The sequence below is a fragment of the Pristiophorus japonicus genome, chromosome 17, assembly GCF_044704955.1.
Source record: "Pristiophorus japonicus isolate sPriJap1 chromosome 17, sPriJap1.hap1, whole genome shotgun sequence".
In the NCBI taxonomy this organism is placed as follows: domain Eukaryota; kingdom Metazoa; phylum Chordata; class Chondrichthyes; family Pristiophoridae; genus Pristiophorus; species Pristiophorus japonicus.
Window position 1 is genome coordinate 75,619,492 of NC_091993.1, and position 25,657 is coordinate 75,645,148.

The 25,657-nt window shown below is 45.9% G+C and overlaps 1 protein-coding gene across 1 annotated transcript; it reads left to right on the top strand.

The window, feature by feature from the left end:
• Positions 1–653: 653 nt before the first annotated feature.
• Positions 654–25,185, top strand: LOC139227797 (olfactomedin-like protein 3). Its single transcript, XM_070858851.1, has 3 exons — positions 654–861; positions 8,065–8,347; positions 22,699–25,185. The coding sequence occupies exons 1-3, from the start codon at positions 754–756 to the stop codon at positions 23,481–23,483; spliced, it is 1,176 nt and encodes a 391-aa protein (XP_070714952.1). The 5' UTR covers positions 654–753; the 3' UTR covers positions 23,484–25,185.
• Positions 25,186–25,657: the final 472 nt, after the last annotated feature.

A 25,657-nucleotide genomic window follows, 5' to 3' on the forward strand; every position in this document is an offset into this window, starting at 1 on the left:
CACTGACCTACATTGGCTCCCGATCCGGCAACACCTCAAATTTAAAATTCTCACCCGAATGTTCAAATCCCTTCCTGGCCTCGCCCCTCCCTTTCTCTGTAACCTCCTCCAGCCCTACAACTCTCTGCACTCCGTTTTCCATCGCCCGCCATTGGTGGTTGTGCCTTCAGCTGCCTGGGCCCTAAGTTCTGGAATTTCCTCCCTAAACCTCTCTGCCTCTCTATCTCTCTCTCCTCCTTTAAGCCTCTCCTTAAAACCTACCTCCACCTGTCCTAATATCTCGTAATGCGGCTCGATGTCAAATTTTGTCTGAGTAGGCTCCTGTGAAGCACCTTGGGACATTTTTACTATGTTAAAGGTGCTATATAAATGCAAGGTGTTGTTGTAGCAGCTTGCACAACGAACCAGGAATCAAAATTGTCCATAAGTTATAGACTAGTCTAAAATACCTGTGCTGTTCTTGATGTCTATCATGACGTTCGATTGAACATAAGCCCTTCATGTACTTTGATCCATTTTTCCGTAACCCTCTAAAACAAACACTGGGCAAAACATATGGAATGAATAAGTGGCTGGTTGGGAATATTGCGTGGTCCCTCCCGCCCGCCCCCCCTGCCTCTCTGTTGGTGCATTCCAAAGCCATGAGCTGGAAACAGACTCGATCGAGAGCACAGACACACAGTCCTCTCAGTACTCGTGCTCACAGAGCTGCGCATTCCCTTTTACAGTCACAATTTAGGACCGTGGCGAAAGATGGGGACATTGATCCAGTACCTCACCGTGGTATCGGCCATTGTCCTGGCCGTGCAGAGTCAGCCCTCGTTCATGGAATACATCGAGAGAAGACTGTCCGCTTTCGAGGTAAGTCCTTCAATGCTTGTCGCTCCCACTGTTTCTAATTTGCAAATGAGGAAATGATTAGAAATTTTAAAAGTTTGATGGATTCGTGGTCCTTGAGGTGCTGAGTTGGGGATTTGATATTAACGTTTGGTTTCCCCAGCTGCCGATGCTTGTGCAGAAGGACTGCATTTTCTCTGCTGATTTGAGTGAAATTGTGGCTGTTTTTTAAAACACTTTAGGATTTAATTTCTGCTATCGCACTGGCTGGTGCACTTGTGTGCTATTTTAACATGGTCCTTAACCCGTTTAAGCAGGTAAACGAATGCCTCGAACAGCACAAAAGGGAACTTTATGTGAACCTATTCCAGCGATCTAAAGAATTCCCAATCAATAAACTGTGCAGTAGAGAATCGGGATCCCCTGAAGGAGATCTTAAAGTGACTCTCCAACTGCATCAAATGATCTCATCCATTCACACTACACAAACAAGTGTGTATAGCAATGGGCCAGCAGTCATTGTTTCTCCTTTATTTGTTCACGGGATGTGGGCATCGCTGGCAAGGCCAGCATTTATTGCTCATCCCTAGTTGCCCTTGAGAAGATAATGGTGAGCCACCTTCTTGAACCACTGCGGTCCATGTGGTCCGTCCGGTTTAATTCTTATTATTCTTTCTTGTAGTGGTTTGTTACAACTGAGTGGCTTGCTGGGCCATTTCAGAGGGCAGTTAAGAGTCAACCACTTTGCTGTGGGGTTGGAGTCACATATAGGCCAGACTGGGTAAGGACGGCAGATTTCCTTCTCTAAAGGAGGACATCAGTGAACCAGATGCGTTTTTATGACAATCTGATAATTTTATGGTCACCATTACTGATACTACCCTTTTTAAATTCCAGATTTATTTATTAATTTAAATTCCCCAGCTGCCATGGTAGGATTTAAACTCTGGATTATTAGTCCCGGCCTCTGGATTATTAGTCCAGTAACATAACCACTATGCTACTGTTCCCGATAAATGATGTAATACACGAAGTGCATTGAGTATCAAGTGACAAGTGGGGTAAAGTAGCCCATAATAGCCCAATGTTTAGATACTGTACAGTGTGTACAGGTGCAGTGTGAGGCTTATTTTGGAGAAACTTGATGTAAGTTGAACTAAGATGAATTATCATTGATATAAATGGTTAAAGCGACAGTGTCCTTGTGCTAGGGAAGTTTTAAGATGTTTAATGTGCCGTAGATTGCAACTGCTGCACGAGATTTATTCTTTTTAACCTCAGTTTTATCACAAAAATCAGCTCAGCAATGGTTTACTTGTTACGCACACTGCCTGGCGTCAAAACAAATGGTGAAGGTGCCAGGTTTGATCTCTGACTGCCTTGAATTGACTAGTCTTAGCTAGAGTGCTGGCAATGACAGGACAGTTAGCCTTAAGTTATCTGGGCCAGGAAGGAGAGTATCAGCCAACATTCCCAATTGGATGCGGATGCAACTTGAGTGAGGACAATGTCGAGCTTGGTTGTGATGCCCCCACAGTTGAAAAGCCTGTTGCTCAACAGCCAGGCTCACGCAAAGAGTAGCCACTGGGAAAAGCACTAAACACCTGCTGGTGTCCATGGCAACATGTATCAGCGCCTTTAGGGAGAGTCAGTGCTGGGATCATTGTAAAGTGAATCGGTGCTGTGATCATTGTTGTAAAGTGAGTCGGTGCAAATCCTACCTCCTTCTGTGTCCGTCCCTGGAAAAACTCTCTCCCGACTCTCTTACAACTGCACTTATGAACTCCCAACAATCCTTTGGCCCTCCATTCACCATGTCATTTCTGCGGCCACCGATCTGCTCAATCAGACCCTCAACACCACCTTTGATGTCCTAGTCCCTGTTAAAATAATTACTCTCTCACCATGGCCATTCCCCCGGTACAGCCTTCACCTTCACTCCCTTAAGACCAACACTTGAACAGATGTGGCGGACAACTAGTTTAGCCATTCACCGCCAGATATGGCTGGACCACATATCGGGTCTTGTTCTCATCTGCCAAAATTGTTCACTATTCCACAATGATTTTGAAATGTAAAGATAAACCCCAGCTTCTATTCTCCAATGCTAACCACCTTTTTAAACCCCTCTCCCCAGTCTCCACCCTCACCACCAACATTAAGTGTCAGGAGTTCATGGACTTTTTTGTCGCTAAGATTGTGACCATCCGTTCGGCCACCTCTGCCTCTTCCCTTCCTTCCCCGAGCCCACCGGGCCAAACTTCCTCTGAGGCTCCCCGCTGCCTTAGCCCTGAACTCACATCTTTCTTCAGTTTCTCTCCAATCTCCCCTCATGACCTTTCCAAGCTCATCCTGTCCATGAGACTCATTTCCTGCTCCCTTGATCCTATACCCACCAAATTGCTGACAACCCAACTTCTTTTTCTGGCTCCCATGTTAGCTGACATTGTTAACGGTTCTCTCTCCTCAGGTACTGTTCCCCTCTCCCTCGAATCTACCGTCATCACCCCACTCCTCAAAAAAACAATACTTGCCCCCGCCGTCCTTGCAAACTACCGCCCAATCTCCAGCCTCCCTTTCCTCTCCAAAGTCCTTGAATGTGTTGTCACCTCGCAAATCCATGCCTATCTTTCCCACAATTCCATGTTTGAATCCCTTCAATCCAGTCTCCGCGCCTGCCACAGTACGGAAACGGCTCTCATCAAAGTCACAAATGACATCCTTTGTGACTGTGACAAAGGTAAACTATCCCTCCTCGTCCTTCTTGACCTGTCTGCAGCCTTTGACATGGTTGACCACTCCATCCTCCTCCAACACCTCTCCACCATTGTCCAGCTGGGTGAGACTGCACTCGCCTGGTTCCATTCTTATCTATCTAATCGTAGCCAGAGAATCACCTGCAATGGTTTCTCTTCCCACCCCTGTATTGTTACCTCTGGTGTCCCCCAAGGATCTATACTTGGCCCCCTCCTATTTCTCATCTACATGTTGCCCCTTGGCGACATCATCCATAAACACGCCGTCAGTTCCCACATGTACACTGACAACACCCAGCTCTACCACTTCTGTCAACCCCTCCACGGTCTCTAAATTGTCAGACTGCTTGTCCAACATCCAGTTCTGGATGAGCAGAAATTTTCTCCAATTGAATATTGGGAAAATTGAAGCCATTGTTTTCAGTCCCTGCCACAAACTCAGTTCCCTAGCCACTGACTCCATCCCTCTCCCCAACTCCTGTCTGAGGTTGAACCAGACCGTTCGCAACCTTAGTGTCATATTTGACCCTGAAATGAGCTTTCGACCACATATCCGCGGCATAACTAAGACCGCCTAATTCCACCTCCGTAATATCACCTGTCTCCACCCCTGCCTCAGCTCATCCGCTGCTGAAACCCTCATCCATGCCTTTGTTACCTCTATAATTGACGATTCCAATACACTCCTGGCTGACCTCAATCATTCTACCCTACATAAAGTGGAGGCGATCTAAAACACAGCAGCCCGTGTCCTAACTCGCACCGAGTCCCACTCACCCATCACCCCTGTGCTCGCCGACCTACATTGGCTCCCGGTTAAGGAACACCTTGATTTCAAAATTCTCATCCTTATTTTCAAATCCCTCCATGGCCTCACCCCTCCCTATCCCTGTAATCTCCTCCAGTCCCACAACCCCCCCGAGATGTCTGCGTTCCTCTAATTATGCCCTCTTGAGCATCCCTGATTATAATCACTCAACCGTTGGTGGCCGTCCTTCTGTTGCCTCGGCCCTAAGCTCTGGAATTCCCTGCCTAATCCTCGCCGCCTCTCTACCTCTCTTTCTTCCTTCAAGACGCTCCTTAAAACCTACTTCTTTGACCAAGCTTTTGGTCACCTGCGCTAATTTCTCCTTATGCGGCTCGGTGTCAAATTTTTTTAATCTCATAGTACTCCTGTGAAGTGCCTTGGGACGTTTTACGACGTTGAAGGTGCTATTTAAATACAAGTTGTTGTTGTTGTTGTAAAGAGAGTCTGTGCTTGGATCCCTGGTGTAAAGGGAGATTCAGTACCAAAGACCCTCTTTTTTACTTCAAACTCTTAAAACAAATCGTGAGTAGATGAATCAACTTGTTTGGAATTAATTTATTTTATATTATTGTTTATAGAATGAGTTCTGGTGACATGGCCGGTAATATTGGCTCAGGGATTTATAGATTCTGACCATGTTAGGGAAATCAATGGACACTATCAATACCCCAGGGTAATTTTGTTTTCAGATATATGCATGTTAACTTTTCCAGCCCTGGACTATTTCAGTTGTTCGAAAGTCTGTTCCAAGTTCTGGTGTATAAAACATGTCAAAGGAATGCAAATGAACATCGGGCGCGTTCTATAACTGGAACCCAACCCCAGTGGCAAAGGTGAAGATTACCCCCACTCTGACCCATCCAACTCCCTCCGACATTGAGACACCCCTCCAACCCTCCCAGTTCATGCCGACACTCGTTGTGCACTCCAACCCAGTTCAAGCTGATACTCCTCTTCCACCATTCAAACTGGCCCTGCTGGCGTTTTCATTTCCCCTCGCTGATTCTCACTCCTCCACCACTCCAATGCACCACACCAGCTTGTGTCCCTTTCCTTTCCCCTTGACTGCCATCTATTTCCCTTTCCCCTTCATTGTCCTGTCCACTCTCCGTTCATTGTCATCCATTCCCTCTTCATTCCTATCCATTCCCCCGCCCCCTACCTCTGTGCCATCCTTTACCCCTTTATTGCCCTCCATTCTCGACTCCTCTCCAACCTGAGTCTGACTGCTCATCGATTGGAGTCTCTCTCTCTGCAATGCCACTCCTGCTGTTAATGGCAGGGATTCGGGCCTGTTCTATAGTGCAGGCAGGGTCTGCTGATCTCACAACAGTTCCTAACTACAGCATACATAGGAACACGAGAAAGAAAGAGAGAGAGAAAGAGAGAAAGAGAGAAAGAAAGAAAGATGCTCGATTGGCCGAGGCTGCCAATTTAGTAATTTAGCACACCAGCTCTCTGGAGGAACACTCTTCAGCGAGATAGTGAGGGGCTGGCCAGCAACTGTTTCAGACCGCAGGGCTGAATTAAGGGGGAAGTGTATTTATCTGAAAAAGACTGACTGACTGACTTTAATGCCTTTCACAACTACCGGACAACTCAAAGCACAGAAAACTGATACAACTCACTATTTCTTCGTCCAAGTCTTTGATATATATGGTGAAAAGCTGAGACCCCAATACAGGTCACTCAGGAAGACCACTTATCACATCCAAACAATCAGAGCACCTTCCTTTTATCACTACTCTCCACCTCCCAACCAATCACCAGCCCATATCACAAAGGTACAGCGATTGGGATCACCGCTAGTTTGAGGACAGAGGGAGCCTAGTCTGGTCCATTAGCAGCCGGAGGTGGATCAGATAGGGTCACTAACCCTCCAGGATTGGCCTGGGGTCTGCAGGAATTGAAGATTCATCTCTAGGACATTGCTGCGAACAATCTGGGAGAAAAAAAAGCATTAAAATAAATGTGTTGTTTTCATTTTGTTTGAACACTTTTGTTTGTAAAAATACTGAAGATGGGAAAAAAAGGCTGTTCGACTGACAGTCAAGAATCATCCAACTGGGCAAAGGAGAGGGTCTTTTCGCTTTCCAATTGGCTGTGAGAAGGTCATGGCGACCAATGGTGGGGGCGGGGCAGTTGGAGACAGGAGGTCATGTGATGAAACCTCCAGGAATACATTGAACCAGGGTTGGTGGCTAGGGTCAGAGCAGGGAAGCGCGAGGACTTGGGTAGGAGCAAAAAGGAAAGAAGTGGCAGAGCTAAGTTAACCGGGCCTGCCTCAGCCCAACACCCTGAATGGGCCCCAAGATGCTGACTGCCGATGTGAAATGCTGATGGTTGAAGGTTTGCATCTTGCCTTCTAGTGGCCTGCGTCACTGGAGAGCTGGAGTATGGGTCACTGGATGGTTCTATCAGCCCTGGAATGAACATGGGGCAAGACAACCCGAGGAGGAGTTCTATTTGAAAAGTGGCAAAAAATAAATCGATAGCTTTAAACTAGGGGTGACCTCGACAGAATAACACATAAAACATATGGATTGAAGCTGCTCGATTGGCCTAGGCTGTCAATTCCATGAGTAATTTAGCACACCAGCTCTCTGGAGGAACACTCTTCAGCAAGATAGTGAGGGGCTGGCCAGCAACTGTTTCAGACCGCAGGGCTGAATTAAGGGGGAAGTGTATTTATCTGAACCGCTATCTGCGGCTCGATTACCGGCCCTAATAGGCGAGTCCCACCTTCGTGGAAACTGGTGGGTAATCAAGAGAGGCACACTATCCATTGAGAAGGGAATTTTAAGGGGAATTTTGTGAGGGAACTTTCTCATAGAGGGGAAGGGAGGTGTTGGAGGGAGTCTCACGCAATGCTCATGTACACTATCCAGTATTAGGCTGTCACTTTGGGGCCAATTTCATTGAATCATAGAAAATTGCAGCATAGAAGGATTAGTGGGGAGAATCTGAAAATAAATAAAAGGCCTTGAATAAAATAATTATCCCCACCTCAACTACAAAAGGGCAGCGACAACAGCAACTTGCATTTATATAGCACCTTTAACGTAGTAAAACATCCGAGTCACATAAGGTGATGTTAGGACAGGTGACCAAAAGCTTGGTCAAGGAGGTGGCTTTTAAGGAGCGACTTAAATGGGAAGAGAGAGGTGGCGAGGTTTAGGGAGGGATTTCCAGAGCATAGGGCCTTGGCAGCTGAAGGCACGGACGCCAATGGCGGAGCGTTGAAAATCGAGGATGTGCTAGAGGCCAGTATTTGAGGAGTGCAGAGATATCGGAGGGCTACAGGGCTGTAGGAGGTAACAGAGAGGACATGGAGGGATCTGAAAACAAAGATGAAACATTTAAAATCGAGCCATTGCCGGGCCGGGAGCCGATGCAAGTCAGAGAGCACAGGGGTGATGGGTGGATGGGACTTGGTGCGAGTTAGGACACGGGTAGCAGAGTTTTGGATGAGCTCATGTTTATGGAGGGTGCAAGGTGGGAGGCCAGCCAGGAGAGCTTTGGAGTGGTTGAGTCCAGAGCTAATGGATCAGAGTTTTAGCAGACGATGAGCTGAGGCAGGAGTGGAGACATACTGAAGTACTTGATGAGAATTAGAACGTAAATGTCATGTCAATAGTAACTCCCCGTCTGTTTCTTGTACAGGATCGGATCACTCTCTGGTATGACCAAACACAGAGATACTCCTCAGAATACAGAGAATTCAAGAACCAGATTCTTGCTCTTGTGGACGGCTTGGATAAGGAGAGAGAAGAACAAAGGAACAACCTTGATATCGCAACTTCCCGCATCGATCGCATAGAGCGGGAGCTGGACTACTTAGAGACCAGAAATCCAGCACCCACCTGTGTGGAGGTGGACGACAAAATTCTCGAGCAAACTGTTGAAAAAGCTCAAGAAAAGAAACAGAAATATAACAAGGTGATAGGTAAGAGAAGGTCGATAATGAATTACTGAATGGAGCTCACTCCAGTCAGAAGCAATCTGGTTCTTTATTATTCACTGCTGCTTTTTGAAGCTTTTCTAAACCATTCTAATCAACCAGCAAATGGTCGCTGATAACCTAATGGCTTAAGAAAGAAAGGGCCTGCATATACATAGCGCATTTCACAACCTCACGTCGTCCCAAAGTGCTTCACAGCTAATGAAGTACTTTTTAAGTGTAGTCACTGTTGTAATGTTAGTTGCAGTGTGGAGCTGAGCCAGGAATGTTTCAAGTATGACCTCTTCACCCCCACCCACCCTTCACAAGTCTGCTGAGCTTTGTTAACTTAGTCCCAGCAGCCTTGGATGTGTTGCAAATAGTCTCAGTTCCCCAGAGACCCGGGATGGGAAGAATCAAACATGATTTCTCTCTCCTCTTCCCAATCCAGTGTGTGTTCACATGCACATGCGTACGTGTGTGTGTATACATGTGTGTATGTATGTATACGTGTGTGTATAACGTGTGCGTATACATTTGTGTGTATACGTTTGTGTACGTGTGTATACGTGTGTGTATACGTGTGCATATACGTGTGTGTTTATATGTGTGTGTGTGTATACATGTGTGTGTATACGTGTGTGTGTATGTGTGTACTGTGTGTGTGTATATATACGTGTGTGTGTGTATGTGAGTATACGTGTGTGTATGTATATGTGTGTTTATGTATGTGTATTTGTGTGTGTATATGTGTGTGTATACATGTGTGGTATACGTGTGTGTGTATGCGTGTGTGTGTGTATATACGTGTGTGTATATGTGTGTATTTGTGTTTGTGCTTTGAATATCAGGGAAGGATGAGATGGCTCTGGGCTGTGATGCCCCAAGATTGAACAGGTTGATGACTTTTGCCGTCTAGGCAGATGTGAAGAACTGCCAGTTGGGTGAACTACTGGCGAGCAGATTTTCCTCGATGGAACCAAATATCAGCATGAGTTAGTACGGCCCAGATGGTAGATATTTCAAGACAATTTAAAGACGCAAGGGGGCCGATATTGCCTTGTTTTGTGCCTCCCATTAGTGCACAAAACTGATTGCGCCCGGGGGATGGGAGATCTACCGGCTCCCCTGAAATTGTGCGGGAGTTAGCGGAGGCAGTGCCACTGTAACGCCGCGCCCCACTAGTACCGTCCCGGGCTGTCGCACAACAGGCCGTGTGCGACGACACCTTTGCGCCACATGCCGACTCTTTTCCGCCCGGCCAGCACCCCGCGAGACTGCCACGAGCAGAGTCAGCGCCAGCCTTGCGGGACGTGAACTGGGCCAATATCAGCTCGCGGGGCAGAAGTTAAAGGGGAGGTGTGGAGAGCTGCGCGCCGCCATTTTCTACTTTCGGCTGACTCGTTGTCGGCCCATTCCCTTTAGCTGTTTCATGGTCCGGGCCGCCATGGTGCAGCCTGGCCCTCCGTTTGGGTGTCAGGCTGCAACCTCGGCACCATGCCACTCTGGAGCCCGGTAGAGTGGGCAGCGACCCTCCCCTGTAATGGAAGGGGAGGGGTGTTGAAACGCAACAGCACTATGTAGATCAGCCCCATCGCGCTGGCGACTGTGCCCGAGTAGCGCCCCCAAACCTGCCCCAGCAGGAAGTGGAGCGCGCGACATTGCTCTCCACTTCCTGTGAGGGGCGGTAACCGGAATTTCACGGCCAACTCGGGTCATCCGCACCGGGCACAGGAAGTCCCGCCCCGATTCGGTTACCGCCCTCATATGGGGCACTGGGGGAATTTCGCCCCCATGATTTCTTTCAATCAGTGTTGGACCTATTAACCAAGGATTTCACAACTTGGTGAGTTTACTTGGAGTTGAAGGCAAAATCTAATCAATTGCTTTCTGACACTTTATGAAGCCAAGAGAAACACAAAGAGACTTCCAGAGAGTTAACGTCACTTGCTAAGAGTGACATTGGCAAATATAAATGGGCCTCTTCTCGGGATGGTGAGGTAGTTTATTTGTCTTGAATGTACTTATCGAGTTTATAATGGGATTTAGCAGTCCCAATGCATTTATTCGCAAAGGGCACTACCTTCCTATTTTTGTCGGGCAGAGAGGCTTGAGGTCTACTATCTGCCCAATGTCTTTAGTGCTTGCCTATGCGGCCAACTAGCTATTAGCCCTGGGAGCCCACAGGCAAACCATGTGCAAGGCTCATTAGAGCCCCAAATGTTCCGCTAATTAGGAGGTCACGCAGGGCTAGCATTTATTGCCCATTCCTAATTGCCCTTGAGAAGGTGGTGGTGAGCCCCCGCCTTGAACCGCTGCAGTCCATGAGGTAAAGGTACTCCCACAGTGCTGTTAGGAAGGGAGTTCCAGGATTTTGACCCAGCGACGATGAAGAAATGGTGATATATTTCCAATATATTTCCAAGTGAGGATGGTGTGTGACTTGGAGGGGAACTTGCAGGTGATGGTGCTCCCATACGCCTGCTGCCTTTGTCCTTCTAAGTGGTAGAGGTCGCGGGTTTGGGAGGTGCTGCCGAAGAAGCCTTGGCGAGTTGCTACAGTTCATCTTGTAGATGGTACACGCTGCAGCCACGGTGCGTCAGTGGTGCAGGGAGTGAGTGTTTAAGATGGTGGATGGGGTGCCAATCAAGCAGGCTGCTCTGTCCTGGATGGTGTCGAGCTTCTTGAGTGTTATTGGAGCTGCACTCATCCAGGCAAGTGGAGAGTATTCTATCACACTCCTGACTTGTGCCTTGTAGATGTTGGAAAGGCTTTGGGGAGTCAGGAGATGAGACTCTTGCCACAGAATACCCAGCCTCTGACCTGCTCTTGTTGCCACGGTATTTATATGGCTGGTCCAGTTAAGTTTCTGGTCAATGGTGACCCCCCAGGACGTTGATGGTGGCGGATTCGGCGATGGCAATGCCATTTGAATGTCAAGGGCGATGGTTAGATGCTCTCTTGTTGGAGATAGCCATTGCCTGGCACTTGGGTGGCATGAATGTTACTTGCCACTTATCAGCCCAAACCTGAATGTCATCCAGGTTTTGCTGCATGCGGGCATGGACTGCTTCATTATCTGAGGAGTTGCGAACGGAACTGAACACTGTGCAATCATCCAACTGAATATTCCCACTTCTGACTTTATGATGGAGGGAAGGTCATTGATGAAGCGGCTGAAAATGGTTGGGCCTAGGACACCGCCCTGAGGAACTCCTGCAGCATTGTCCTTGGGCTGAGATGATTATCCTACAACATCTACAACCATCTTCCTTTGTGCTAGGTATGACTCCAGCCAGTAGTGAGTTTTCCCCCTCATTCCCATTGACTTCAATTTTATTAGGGCTCCTAGATGCCACACTCGGGGGGAAAAAGCAGCCTTGATGTCAAGGACAGTCATTCTCACCCCACTTCTGGAATTCAGCTCTTTTGTCCATGGTTGGGCCAAGGTTGTAATGAGGTCAAGAGCCGAGTGGTCCTGGCAGAAACCAAACTGAGCAGTGGTGAGCAGGTTATTGGTGAGTAAGTGTCGCTTGATAGCACTGTTGATGACACCTTCCATCACTTTGCTGATGATCCCATGTGAAGTACTCTTCTTTCTATGGCAGTAACAAAGCAAATCAAATGTCAATATCTAAGTTGGATATCCAGGCCAAAGCTTCCGATGTAACAGCGTGGATATCTTGTCGGCTGTCTGCGAATTTCCTCTGAGGGCAGTGCTCGATGATGTGCTCCAGGGTCTGATTAGGAGCTCCACAGCCACACGATGGGGATGCTTTAATCTTCTACCTATGGAGAAGGTGGCAGCATCTACCATGACTAGTTCTGAGGTGGTTAATGGTTGTCCACTCTTTGCGAGGAAGGTTTGATCCTTCAGGTTGTACTGTGGGGTCCTCTATAAGGAATCCATTCCGTATGTCACAATTCTTCCAAGCATTTCGCCATCGTTCATCAAGGCTGAGGGGAGATCGCTGAAGGGCTTCGGCACTGGTCCAAAATGCCCTTCTAGATTTGAGACGGTTCAAGTCGTCCTGGATCGGCATGTCTTTGCTGGTGCAACGATTGTATTCTCTGAAGATATTTCATTCAGTGCAATATTTGCAAGCACGGGCAGCCATGGTGTTGGCATCGATAAAAGCGTACCGGTGATAATTCTCATCGTAGAATTCAGCTATTTGACATGTGGACTTGATAGCCATGCCAGAGAGCAATACTCCGCTGTAGAGTACACCAGGGCGAGTGCTGCTCTACAGAGGGTTTGAGTGTCTGCTCCCCATGTGGATCCAGCGAGTTTCTAGATCAAGTTGACCCTACTCTTTATTTTCTTCCTAAGTTTCTGGCAATATTGGGAGCGATCGAGCGTGACTCCTAAATAGCGCCGCAAAAAGAGACTTTCAAAGCTTAGTTTGCTTGATGAGTATTGAGGTGGAATGTCAAAGTGAGTCTTTTTGCGGGTTTGGCCAGAGTCACCATCGGCGGAAGTAGGCCTCCATCCTCTGTAAATCACTGGTCAGAGTCTCCTCGGTGATGGACAAGATCGTGTACTGCATGGCCAAGGCAATGTTATCAGCGTATACGAACCTGCAGGATTCTGTTTCCGGGCAGGTTACTGGTGTAAATGTTGAATAACACGGGTGCCAGGACAGAACCCTGTGGGAGTCGGTTGTTCAATGTCCTATATCTGCTCTTCTGGGTGTCAGATTACACATGGAAGCGTCGGTTGCTAAGCATGAGGTTGATGTTTTGCAGGATAAAATGATGGCGAGCTTGAAAAGCAATCCATGCTTCCATACTGTGTCATACGGCACTGACAGGTCCATGAATGCTATGGCAGTCTTGAGCTGGCACTGGAAGCCTGCTTATATGTGCATTGCTAAAGCTACCACTTGGTCTCTCCGGAAGCCTGCTTGCTCCTTTGGGATGGGTGACTCGATGAGCTAGTCTGTGGCTAGTCTGTGAAGGAGTAGCCTCTCCAACATTATATAACAAGTGCAAAGTAGAGATTGGGCAGTAGCTGGAGGCTTCGTAAGCAATCTTCCCCTGTTTCAGGAGGGCAATTATTTTAGTCCCCCTCCAAATAGATGGAATTTTACCAGTTGTCAGTACCTCCGAGAAGGAAATCAACCATCTCTTCGCTTTGGGTCCCAGTGCTTTTAGGAATTCCAGGTCAACACCATATAGACCAGCAGCTTTTCCAGATTTGGTGTCGACAGGGCTGCATTTGGTTCATCCAAGGTGAATGGATCCGACATAGTTGCCGATCTTGGTGCCACCGTCAAGTTTGTCGAAAGCAGCCGCTTCACCTGGTGTCAAAATTTCTTTGTCTGCCGGAACTGTTGATGTTTGTATCAAGTGGGATGCAATGGTGTTCGCTTTGATGGTCGTCCTGTGTTTATAGGCGGGGTTTTCCCCGCCAAGTTGACGGAGCAGCGCCCTGCTTTCCTGCTGGTGTGCGTGAAGTTAGACTTCTCAACTAAGCTCTTCCACCTTTCATGTCTCGCCGAGTTCAAGGACTGCATTGCGGTGGCTGTGGCTGGGTTCTCATTCAGCGAATACTTCTGGTAGAGAGTCTCGTTTTCTTCCATCCAACAAAGAATATATGTCTTTCTAAACCCCCGAGGTATACTACGTTTTGCGGCAGCTTTAATAATTCCCATAAATCTGTTGAAGTCATTGGTGGTTGGTGGAATCCACCTTATGTTGGTGTCAACTGACTTTTGGAAGGTTTCCCAGTCTGCTTTTTTGAAGTTCCATCGTGGTTCCGGTGTTGATGTAATGATAGGAATTTCAATGCTAACGTTGATGATTGAGGGGCTATGTTGACTGTTGGGGAAGTCATCAAGAAGGGTTATGGAGGCAATGATTGGGTTTCCTTTGCTGTTTTTAGAGAGGAAACATAGGTCTGGGTTATATTCTCCCTGTCACCTTGACGACTGAAAAATACCTCGATGTTTGGCATCAAAATAGAGGAATTTATTCTCTAGTGAATCCCACTGTACATTAGTTGACATCTGCATAGACCCACATTGTGTGGTGGTTATTAAAGTCTCTGAGATGGATGGATAGATGGATGTTGACAGGGAGGGAGTGGTGGATTGTAGACATTGGAGATTGTTATCTCTCCCACGCGTAATGCTGTGGTTAATAATCCGGCAATACTGGTATGCTCGAGTTCAATGCTGCCTTCGATGCCTTGTCTAACTGTAATGTCTGTAGCTCCAGACTGTGGACTCCTGGGGCACTAAGCCAGTACTGTTTATAATAAAGAGGCCAGGTCACCTGACTAGTGGCTTCTAGAAGATTCATCAGCTGTGTGTGGTGTGAGCGCCCATGTAATATCGCAATGGCAACGAGGATGGGATTAAGCAGATAAAACAAAGCTGCAATTTTTGTTGGTGGAGGATTTAGCCAGCCGACAGAGAGATTTTGAGAGCTTCTCTGTTTTGATTAACAGCTACAAATCTGAGGTAAATTATAAGCACACTTGTTTAACCTGCCAGAGTCCAGATGGCCACGCCTATGGGAATAATTGGGCATTTGGGGGAATTTCAATGCAACCGTGAAAGTTTCAGGGCATATGTGGAGCGGCTACAAATGTTTATCACCGCAAATAATAATATCGAAGTCCCCGATGATGAAAACTATAACCGGGTGATGTTGGAACGACAAAGGGCTATTTTCTTAACTGAGGTGAATGAAACCTTGAAAAATTTGCTTGTGCCTGACAAGCCAAAGGACACAACTCTTAAGCAGACAGCACTACAGCCCCATGCCCTTGGAAATTGCTGAAAGTTATTGTTTCAGAATACGAGATCAGTTAACTGAAGAAAATATCAGTGAGTACATTGTAGCATTAAAAAAGCTATCTAATCACTGTAATTTTGGAAACTTTCAGGACCGAGCATTGTGTGACCATTTTGTTCGTAGAATGAAAAATGATGCAATCAGAAGAAAGTTATTGACAACGCCTAACTTGACTTTTGACTTAGCATGTCAGACAGCTATGTCAATGAACATGGCCGACCAATATTCCCGAGAATTTCATATTATTTTCAGTTGTCAGACAACTGAGGTGAATCGCCTGCAGGTTAAAAGTAAAAGGCGGTTGGGCCCCAAAGGCTAAGAAACTGGCAATGGTAACAGAGCATTGAAGTCCTGCTATCAGTGCCTGTGACAACACATTGCTCAAAGTTGTCCATATGTGAAGGCAGAGGGTTTATTTTGCAGGAAAACTTGGCATTTTTTGAAGGCATGCTGACTGAAGGGTAAACCAGCTTTCAAAGCTATAAGTAGAAATCCCCAGAGACTAGATAGCATGGAAGAAAACAACAGGACAAGGAGATGTTAGAGCTAAACATCATCAGGAGCACGAGGTTAACTAACAGCGATTCGAAAGTATAATCATCCACATAGTTATTGCAGGAATCAAGATACCCATGGAAATTGACAATGGTGCATCCGTAAGTGTGGTACCAGAGTTGCTATACCTTGACAAATTGCGTGATTTCCCATTGGAGAAATCCAAGATAGAGCTGCGAGACTACTCGGGGGCGAATATTCCTGTGGTAGGTCATATCACCGTACCAGTGAAACACAAGGATCAATTTCAAAGCTTGCCTCTAATAGTAGTGGAAGGAGACAAGCCTGCCTTACTAGGAAGAATTGGTTGTGATCACTAAAGCTGGATTGGAGTGAGATTTTTCATCTTAAAACAAGATTTGCGTCAAAGGATGATGTCATCAAGAATTATCCGAAGGTGTTGTGCAAAACAGGCAGTCCGATCCAAGGCTTTAAGGTGAGTGTCAGGGTACAGAAGGACGCTAGATCGGTTTACTGCAAGCCACTTTCCATACCATATGCACTCAAGGAGAAAGTTGAGCAGGAACTCAAAAGACTAGAGACCGAGAACATTATTTCTAAGATAAATCTATGTAATTGGGCTACACCCATTGTTGTTGTACTTACGTTCGATGGAAAGGTAAGATTGTGTGGTGATTATAATGTAACCATAAACCAGGTTCCAGAGGGTAATGTCCCAATACATTGCCAAATATAGAAGATTTGTTCACAACATTGACAGGTAGTCAGATCTTAAAGTTGGATCTTACGAATGCTTACTTACAGCTTGAACTAGATAAGGAGTCCAAGTCATGCTTGACTATAAATACTCATCTAGGCCTATATCAATTTAATAGGCTACCATTTGGAGTATCTTTCACCCCTGCCATATTCCAAGGGGTGATGAACCAGATTTTGCAAGGTATTGAAGGGATAGTATGTTATTTATATGACATACTACTTTCAGCACCAAATAGACAAATTCATAATAACATATTGAATGAAGTCCTCAAATAGCTAGAGAAGGACAGAGTACAAGTGTCTACTCGCAAGTATGAGTTATTTAAAAACTCAGTGGAGTACTTAGGGTACAGAGTAGACAAAGATGGTTTACATCCAACCAAGGGAAAGCTGGATGCAATCAGAAATGCACCTACTTCCAAGAATGTCACTGAACTTTGATCATTTTTGGGTCTTTTCAACGATTATGGGAAGTTCCTACCAAATTTGGCTACAGTATTATATCCACTGAAAGAACTATTGAAAAAACAGGTCCATTGGAAGTGGTCAAAAGAATGCGATACAGCATTCAAGGAGTGTAAAAGCAAATTGGCAGAGAACACCATGTTAGTTCACTATGATGTATCTAAGGAGAACAAGCTAGCATGTGATGCCTCTCCGTCTGGAGTTGGGGCAGTGATCTCTCATGTATTACATAGTGGGGTGGAGAGACCAATTGCTTTTGCTTCACGCACACTCAGTGCCAGTGAGCGTAATTTTGCGCAAATCAAAAGGGAAGCTTTGGCATTAATTTTTGGGGTCAAGAAGTCTCACAAATACTTGTATGGTCGTAAGTTTACCATCGTTACGGACCATAAGCCTCCGACAGCAATTCTCGATCCAAAGTCCCCAGTTCCAACATTAGCTGCAGCCCGAATGCAGAGATGGGCTTTGATTTTGTCAGCATATACATATGATATTAAATACAGATGATCAGCTGATCACAGTAATGCTGATGCTATGTCTAGATTGCCAAGTTACACCCGATAGGGAAGAAGTGTTCTATTTTTCATACATTGATGAACTGCCAGTCACAGCTGAAGAGATTAGCAGAGCAACCAAACATGACCCAGTTATGTCAAAGGTGTACAATTATATTGAAAATGGATGGCCAAATCAGGTAATAGACAAAGATATTCATCCATTCTTCATTCGTAGGAATGAATTATCAGTAGATAAAGATTTTATCATAAGAACATAAGAAATAGGAACAGGAATAGGCCATACGGCCCCTCGAGCCTGCTCCGCCATTCAATAAGATCATGGCTGATCTGACCAAGGGCTCAGCTCCACTTCCCTGCCCGCGCCCCACAACCCCTTATCCCCTTATTGTTTGAGAAACTGTCTATTTCTATCTTAAATTTATTCAATGTCCCAGCTTCCACAACTCTCTGAGGCAGCGAATTCCACAGATTCACAACCCTCTGAGAGAAGAAATTTCTCTTCATCTCAGTTTTAAATGGGCGGCCCCTTATTCTAAGATCATGCCCTCTAGTTCTAGTCTCCCCCATTAGTGGGAACATCCTCTCTGCATCCACCTTGTCAAGCTTCCTCATAATCTTATACGTTTCGATAAGATAACTTTCAGTCTTCTGAATTCCAATGAGTAGAGGCCCAACCTACTCAACCTTTCCTCATAAGTCAACCCCCTCATCCCCAGAATCAACCTCGTGAACCTTCTCTGAACTGCCTCCAAAGCAAATATATCCTTTCATAAATATGGAAACCAAAACTGCACGCAGTGTTCCAGGTGTGGCCTCACTAATACCTTATATAGCTGTAGCTAGACTTCCCTGCTTTTATACTCCATCTCCTTTGCAATAAAGGCCAAGATACCATTGGTCTTCCTGATCACTTGCTGTACCTGCATACAATCCTTTTGTTTTTCATGCACAAGTACCCCCAGATTCCGCTGTACTGCGGCACTTTGCAATCTTTCTCCATTTAAATAATAACTTGCTCTTTGATTTTCTTTCTGCCAAGTGCATGACCTCACACTTTCCGACTTTATACTCCATCTGCCAAATTTTTGCCCATTCACTTAGCCTGTCTATGTCCTTTTGCAGATTTTTGTGTCCTCCTCATGCATTGCTTTTTCTCCCATCTTTGCTTTTTCTCCCATTTTCCTCCCATCTTTGTATCGTCAGCAAACTTGGCTACTCAGTCCCTTCTTCCAAGTCGTTAATATAGATTGTAAATAGCTGGGGTCCCAGCACTGATCCCTGCGGCACCCCACTAGTTACTGGTTGCCAACCAGAGAATGAACCATTTATCCTGACTCTCTGTTCTCTGTTAGTTAGCCAATCCTCTATCCATGCTAATATATTATCCCAACCCCATGAACTTTTATCTTGTGCCATGATCTTTTATGTGGCATCTTGTCAAATGCCTTCTCGAAGTCCAAATACACCACATCCACTGGTTCCCCTTTATCTACCCTGTGCGTTACATCCTCAAAGAACTCAGAAAATTTGTCAATCATGACTTCCCCTTCATAAATCCATGCTGACTCTGCCTGACCAAATTTTGCTTTTCCAAATATCTAAATTCAGGTCCAAATTATTAGGAGACCTCCATGACCAGCACCTGGGAATGGGCTTGACTAAGAGTTTTGCATGCAGTTACGTATGGTGGCCATGTCTTGATAAAGATATAGAGTACATCGTCAGTCAGTGTACGACATGTCAATTGGTAAGCAAGCTACCACCACCAGTACCATTACAGTCATGGAAATGGCCTCCCAGGGTGTGGCAAAGGCTACATATTGATTTTGCTGAGCTAGGAGGACAGCAATTGTTCCTTGTGATTGATAGCCATTCAAAGTGAGTTGAGGTGTTTCCAATGTGGAAAATAACAACAAGTAAAACATTAGACATTTTACGAAGATTATTTTCTTCATTTGGCCTCCCAGGAGAAATTGTTTCTGATAACGGACCACAATTTCATTCAGAAGAATTTGCACAATTCATGAGCAAAAATGGTGTGAAACATACCAAGGTTCCACCATACCACCCTGCTTCAAATGGTGCAGCAGAGTGCACTGTACAAATTGTAAAACATGCCCTCATAAAACAAATGTTAGATCCAAATCCAAGGAAACGACAGTTGTCATTGGACCACAAATTGGCTAATTTTCTAATTACATTTTGTAATACTCCTCACACAACTACTGGTAGAACATCAGCAGAGTTGTTTCTCAAACGACAGTGATTAACCAGATTCTCGTTGTTAAAGCCAAACTTGGCACAGTCCGTAGAAGAGCCACAATTAAGACAGAAAGAGAATCATGATAGAGGTAGAGTAAAAGAGAGAAGTGTGAAATTAAATCAGAAGGTGAGAGTGAAGAACCATCACCATAAATGGGTAAAGTGGTTACTCGGAAGAGCGGTGAAGATACGTGGTGCTCGCACATATTTGGTCAAGATGTTTGATCATGGACAGGTTAGGTTTGTTCACATTGATCATATATTATCTACAGACGTGGAAGGAGTTGAAGGTGGGAATGATTCAATTATTTCTGACTCATCAGATAGTTTTGATACACCAGTCGCATATCCTACATCCAATGTACTGGAAACAAATCCAAGAGGAAATCAGAATTTAAATCTGAGTCCGAGTCAGGAAAACAAACAGTCTGAAGTTAGAGAGTGTTCAAATGGAAATCAAGGCATCCCTTGGAGGAAAACTTTCCACAGGATCAGCCTCGAATGAGTTTAAATTCAACACCATGTTTGGAAGGTTTTGTTCGAGAGCGAAGGTATCCTCTTCGAAACAGAAAACAAGTAGTTAAGCTTAATTTGTAAATATGGCAAAATAAGTCCATATACTTTGTTATGTATAACCATGCAAGTGTATAGTTTTGTGGGAAGGGATTCACTACCTCATCCATCCTGCTGGCACACCAGCGAGTTCACACTGAGGAGAGCCATTCACCTACTCAGTGTGTGGGGAGCGATTCGCTTGGTCATCCCACCTGCTGGCACACCAGCGAGTTCACACTGGTGAGAGACCATTCACCTGCTCGGTGTGTGGAGCCCCCAAACTGCGAGGGAACATCTGCGGCAGGTCGAGGTCATAAAAGGAGCGGCGAGCAGCGGCCATGGGCAGCGTGGTGGCATGCCACTACAAGGTACAGCGCGAGCTGGTGCAGGAGGGCGATGGCAGTGAAGAGTGACGTCATCAAGATCCATGTCGGTGATTGGAATGTGGGCAGGTACAGCAGGAGCAGCGAGGTCGGGGTGAAGGATCAGCGAGTGATTGTGGAGGGACGTGATCGGGGCCCAGGGGAGGCGCAAGTTCGGGGCCAGGGGCCATGGGGCAGCACGGACCAGTCCACACTGCGATACGTGTGCGCACTAGGTCCGTACAGCAGAGCTGGTCTCCAGTTTTCTTGGGTAATCTTTGCCAATGGACCAAGACCTAGCTCTGTCAAGCCTGTGTGGTGGCTGGTGTGCAACAGCCACCCCACGTTAAAAAATCCACGCACAGGCATCTTCCGCCCTTCAGGATGTAGTTCAGGTCCTTTATTGAAACACCTGTGAACTCGTCCTTTTTTTTGGCGTGGAAGCAAGTCATGCTCATTTCGAGGGACCGTCTATGATGATGATGGTATGATGATTGTTTGTTATAATTACTTCTTCATTAAGGAGGGAGCAGTGTAATGTCTGTAGCTCCACACTGTGGACTCCTGGGGCACTGCAGCCAGTGCTGTTTATAATAAAGAGGCCAGGTCACCTGATTAGTGGCTTCTGGAAGATTTTGCCATCTTAAGGCTGTGTCTGCTGTGAGCTCCTCTGGAAATATCACACTAACACAGCACACCAGGCTATATTTGGGATGGTTATTGAAAGCGATTCGGTCAAAACCTATGATATGTCGTCTTGTGTCGAACTGGTGGATGTGTTCGATGTGTGTTTCTTCAAGAATCAGAACATCAACGTTGTATTTCTTGAGTAACCTTTCGAGATAGTCACACTTTGAACGAGAGATGTCTTCAGATGGCTGGACCTCCATGTAGTTTGGAGAGGACTGTTTAATTTGCTTGGTTTGCTCCCGTCACCAGGAGGTCGATTTAACAAGTTTAGTGTCCTTTGTGATGACATTAGTTGTGATCTAAGATCAATTAACAGTGTGGGTAATGAGAAGGCTGGCATCATCCACCCCTTTGCATTTGTCTGCAGTAGATTTCATCTGCCCTTGATATCTGAGCGGTTTTCTCGAATTCCACTGCACCGTCCAGTTTGTTATCATCAGCAAATTGAACCATTTTTTAATTGCGTTTCTGAGTCCAGTTGTAGAGACACTCAGTACTTCCCTGTACCCCAACAGTTTTCTATCCATTCCCAGAGTTTACCTGGAGATCCCACAGCTTTGAGTTTGACATGTAGCTTTCTGAAAGTCTACGTCGTAGTGCATTCCACAATCCACTTGGGGTGTTAGTTCCTCAAAGAAATCAAGGAAGTTGGTCAGACAAGATCTTCCCCTCCTGAATCAATGTTAGATGCTGTTTACCAGATTATATTTATGCAGATTCTCCTCAGGATTACTCCCGATAATCGATTCTATTATTACACACAGAATGGATGCGAGGCTGATGGGTCTGTAGTTGTCTGTCTGTCAAAGTCCAAATACAAAGCATGTAGCTCTATAGCACCTTCTGTGGCCTCAGGAAGTCCCAAAGCACTTTAGAGCCAATGAAGTGTAGTCACTGTCGTCATGTAGGAAGTGCAGCAGCCAGTTTGCACATAGCAGGGTCCCACAAACAGCCATGTGATAATGGCCAGATAATCTAATGATTGAAGTTGAGGGAAAAATATTCCGCCAGGGCACCAGGGAGATCTCCCCTGCCCTTCTTCAAATAGTGCCATGGGCTCTTTTACATCCAAGTGAGAGGGCAGACGGGGCCTTGGTTTAACGTCTCATCTAAAAGATGGCACCTCCATCACCGCACTGCTTCCTCAGTACCGCACTGCAGTGTCAGCCTAGATTATGTGCTCACGTCTCTGGAGTGGGACCTGAACGCACAAGCTTCTGACTCAGAGGCTTCTCATTGGGGGTGAAATTGGTCTATGCCAGTGGTGCAAAAGGAGCCAAAAGTGAATTGGCAGCCCATTCTAGACCTCGCCTGGTTACTGGTTTCCATTGACGTTAATGGAGGAACCTCGTTTTCTGTTTTTATTTTAGATGTTCAACAAATTTTCTTTTCAGCACTTTGACTTTTTCATTCTGTTCCTTTCCAGAGTGCAGAGAAATGATCGCCAACATTAAAGCAATGAAAATAGTCAAGAAGTTGGAGACCACCTCTGGCCTGTGGACCAAGGACCTCCTGTCAGACTCTGAGAAGGTGTACGTCTTTGACGGCGTAGGCAATGACACAGTCTATGAATTCGCCAGATTAAGGGACCTCACTGACTTCTCGGGCTTGATGAAAGCAAAGAAGATCAAACTGCCTTACCCATGGGCTGGCACGGGACACCTGGTGTACAAGGGCTTCCTGTATTACATCAGGAACGAGCCTCAGTTCCAAGTGATCAAGTTTGATCTGCGGAACAAGACGGTGACAGACAGCGCCATGTTCCCGGCCGAGCAGCAGATCCCGATCTACAGCCTCTCGCCGTTCAATTACATTGACCTGGCCGCGGATGTGGACGGGTTGTGGGCCATATACGCCACCAAAGAGAATGAGAATCGCATCTGCCTGGCCAGGCTGGACCCTAAGAGCCTGGACATCGAGCAGATGTGGGATACGCCGTGTCCCATCGAGAACGCCGAGAATGCCTTCGTCATCTGCGGGACGCTGTACGTGGTGTACAACACCAGGCTCCGCAGCCGCTCACGGATCCAGTGCGTGTACGACGTCAGTGACATGGTGACCACTGAGGACGCGCCATTGGTGTACTTCCCCAAACGATATGGGACGCACTCCAGCATCAAGTACAACCCAGTGGAGAAGAACCTGTATGCCTGGGACGATGGGTACCAAATAATATACAGGCTGGCCATGAAGCAGAAATCGGAACTGTAAACTTTGCATCTAAATACACATTAATAGGATCAGGAGGGCTGCGCGAAACTCCCCAAAGGCAGCAGGGAACCAGGGCAAGATGGAGAAAAATGACGATGTTTTAAGATGGGTGAATGGCTAATTTGCCTTGGTTTAATTAAATTACTTAGCACCGCAAAAATAAAATCAGACATATCGGTAATGAAGAGATTTATAATTAACTGTACGTTAACATAGCTGGTGATGTGTTACACGTAATTGCATCAAGGGTTTTCCATGGTGTTGCAAACTGCAGCAGTCAAATTGAAGAGATACAGTCAAAAGGGGTGATGTGTGCTGTGTGCCAGGGGAATACGAACGCATTGAACACATTCGCATGAAACTTTGCGGCGCCATTAAAATAGTGGGCAGTGGAATTTCACACAGACGTGTTGATGCATTCAGATGCTAATAAGTGCTCCTAAATTAAAAAACTTCCAATTATATAGTGCCATTTACGACATCCCAATGCACTTCACAACCAATGAAGTTCCTTTGAAGTGAAGTCACTGTTGTAATGTAGGAAAGTGGCAGTCAATTTGCCCACAGCAAGCTCCCGCAAACAATAATGAAATAAATGACAAGATCATCTGTTTTAGGTGTTGGTTGAGAGATAAATATTGGCAAGGACACCAAGGATAACTCCCCTACTCTTCTTTGAAACAGTGCCATGGGATCTTTTACATCCACGTGACAAGATCTCTATCCCAGAATGACATTGACTAGACCTCTATCCCAGACACTGTCATTGACTAGATCTCTATCCCAGACACTGTCATTGACTAGATCTCTATCCCAGACACTGTCATTGACTTGACCTCTATCCCACACACACACAAGTTGAGATGCTAGGTTAGCCAACCCTTGATGTCGGAACACTTATTAGCCATGGATAGGGTACATGGTTTTACAGTAGGTGACTTGTTATCACTCAGATCCATTCAGAAACTGGTATTTTCACTGCATCCTGGAATATTTATGCGAGGTTGCAGTACACAGCAAATTGTAATCAATTTGATAGGATTTGTCATTGGAATGTCATGGTGCATCAAAAGACTTGGCTTAGCCATGGCAAGGCACTGGGCTTGCCCTTAATACCCTGGCACTGGGTTCACCCCTTAATACCCTGGCACTGGGATCACCCTTAATACCCCGGCACTGGGATCACCCATTAATACCCCAGCACTGGGATCGCCCTTAATACCCTGGCACTGGGATCACCCATTAATACCCTGGCACTGGGATTGCCCTTAATACCCTGGCACTGGGATCACCCATTAATACCCGGGCACTGGGATGGCCCATTAGTATCCTGGCACTGGGATCTGCCATTAATACCCGGGCACTGGGATGGACCATTAGTACTCTGGCACTGGGATCTGCCATTAATACCCCGGCACTGGGATCGGCCATTAATACCCTGGCATTGTTTATCCCTCAACAACCCCGAGGATAAATTCAGTGAGACATCAGTCCTTGTTATATTTGCTTCTGGCTCCACGCTGTTGTAAAGCCAAGTAATTTACAACATATAGCTTGATTGTACTGCCTTGTAACTGATCTATTATCCTATATGTAATCAGCATGTATATTTTTTTATAATTATAGTGATCTGTACTAATAATAATCACTAATTGTGAGACTGGGTGATGTAAGTGATTAAAATGCTCTGCATTCCATTCCATTTACAGACTGAGGATGAAAGTCTTTTCTGATAGCTGTAAGTTCATAGAATCATGAAACGTACAGCACAGAAGGAGACCATTCGGCCCATCTTGCCTACCTGGCTCTTTGCAAGAACTGTCCAATTAGTCCCACTCCCCTGTTCTTTCCCCATAGCCCTGAATTATTTTTCTTTTTCAAGTATATATCCAATTCCCTTTTGAAAGTTACTATTGAATCTGCTTCCACCGCCCTTTCAGGCCGTGCATTCCAGATCGAAACAACTCACTGCACAAAATCATTTCTTCTCATTTATCCTCCGGTTCTTTTGCCAATTATCTTAAATCTGTGGCCTCTGGTTACCGACCCTCCTGTCAGGGGAAACTGCTTCTTCTTATTTACTCTATCAAAAACTCTCACAATCTTGACTAGCTCTTTTACCTCTTCCCATTAATCTTCTCTGTTCTAAGAAGAACAATCCCAGCTTCCACAAT

Excerpts from the sequence above, each read along its gene's own strand:
- LOC139227797 (XM_070858851.1), top strand. The coding sequence starts at position 754 with ATGGGGACATTGATCCAGTACCTCACCGTGGTATCGGCCATTGTCCTG. Across the intron at positions 862-8,064 it reads GAAGACTGTCCGCTTTCGAG|GATCGGATCACTCTCTGGTA; the intron begins GTAAGTCCTTCA and ends TTTCTTGTACAG. Across the intron at positions 8,348-22,698 it reads GAAATATAACAAGGTGATAG|AGTGCAGAGAAATGATCGCC; the intron begins GTAAGAGAAGGT and ends GTTCCTTTCCAG.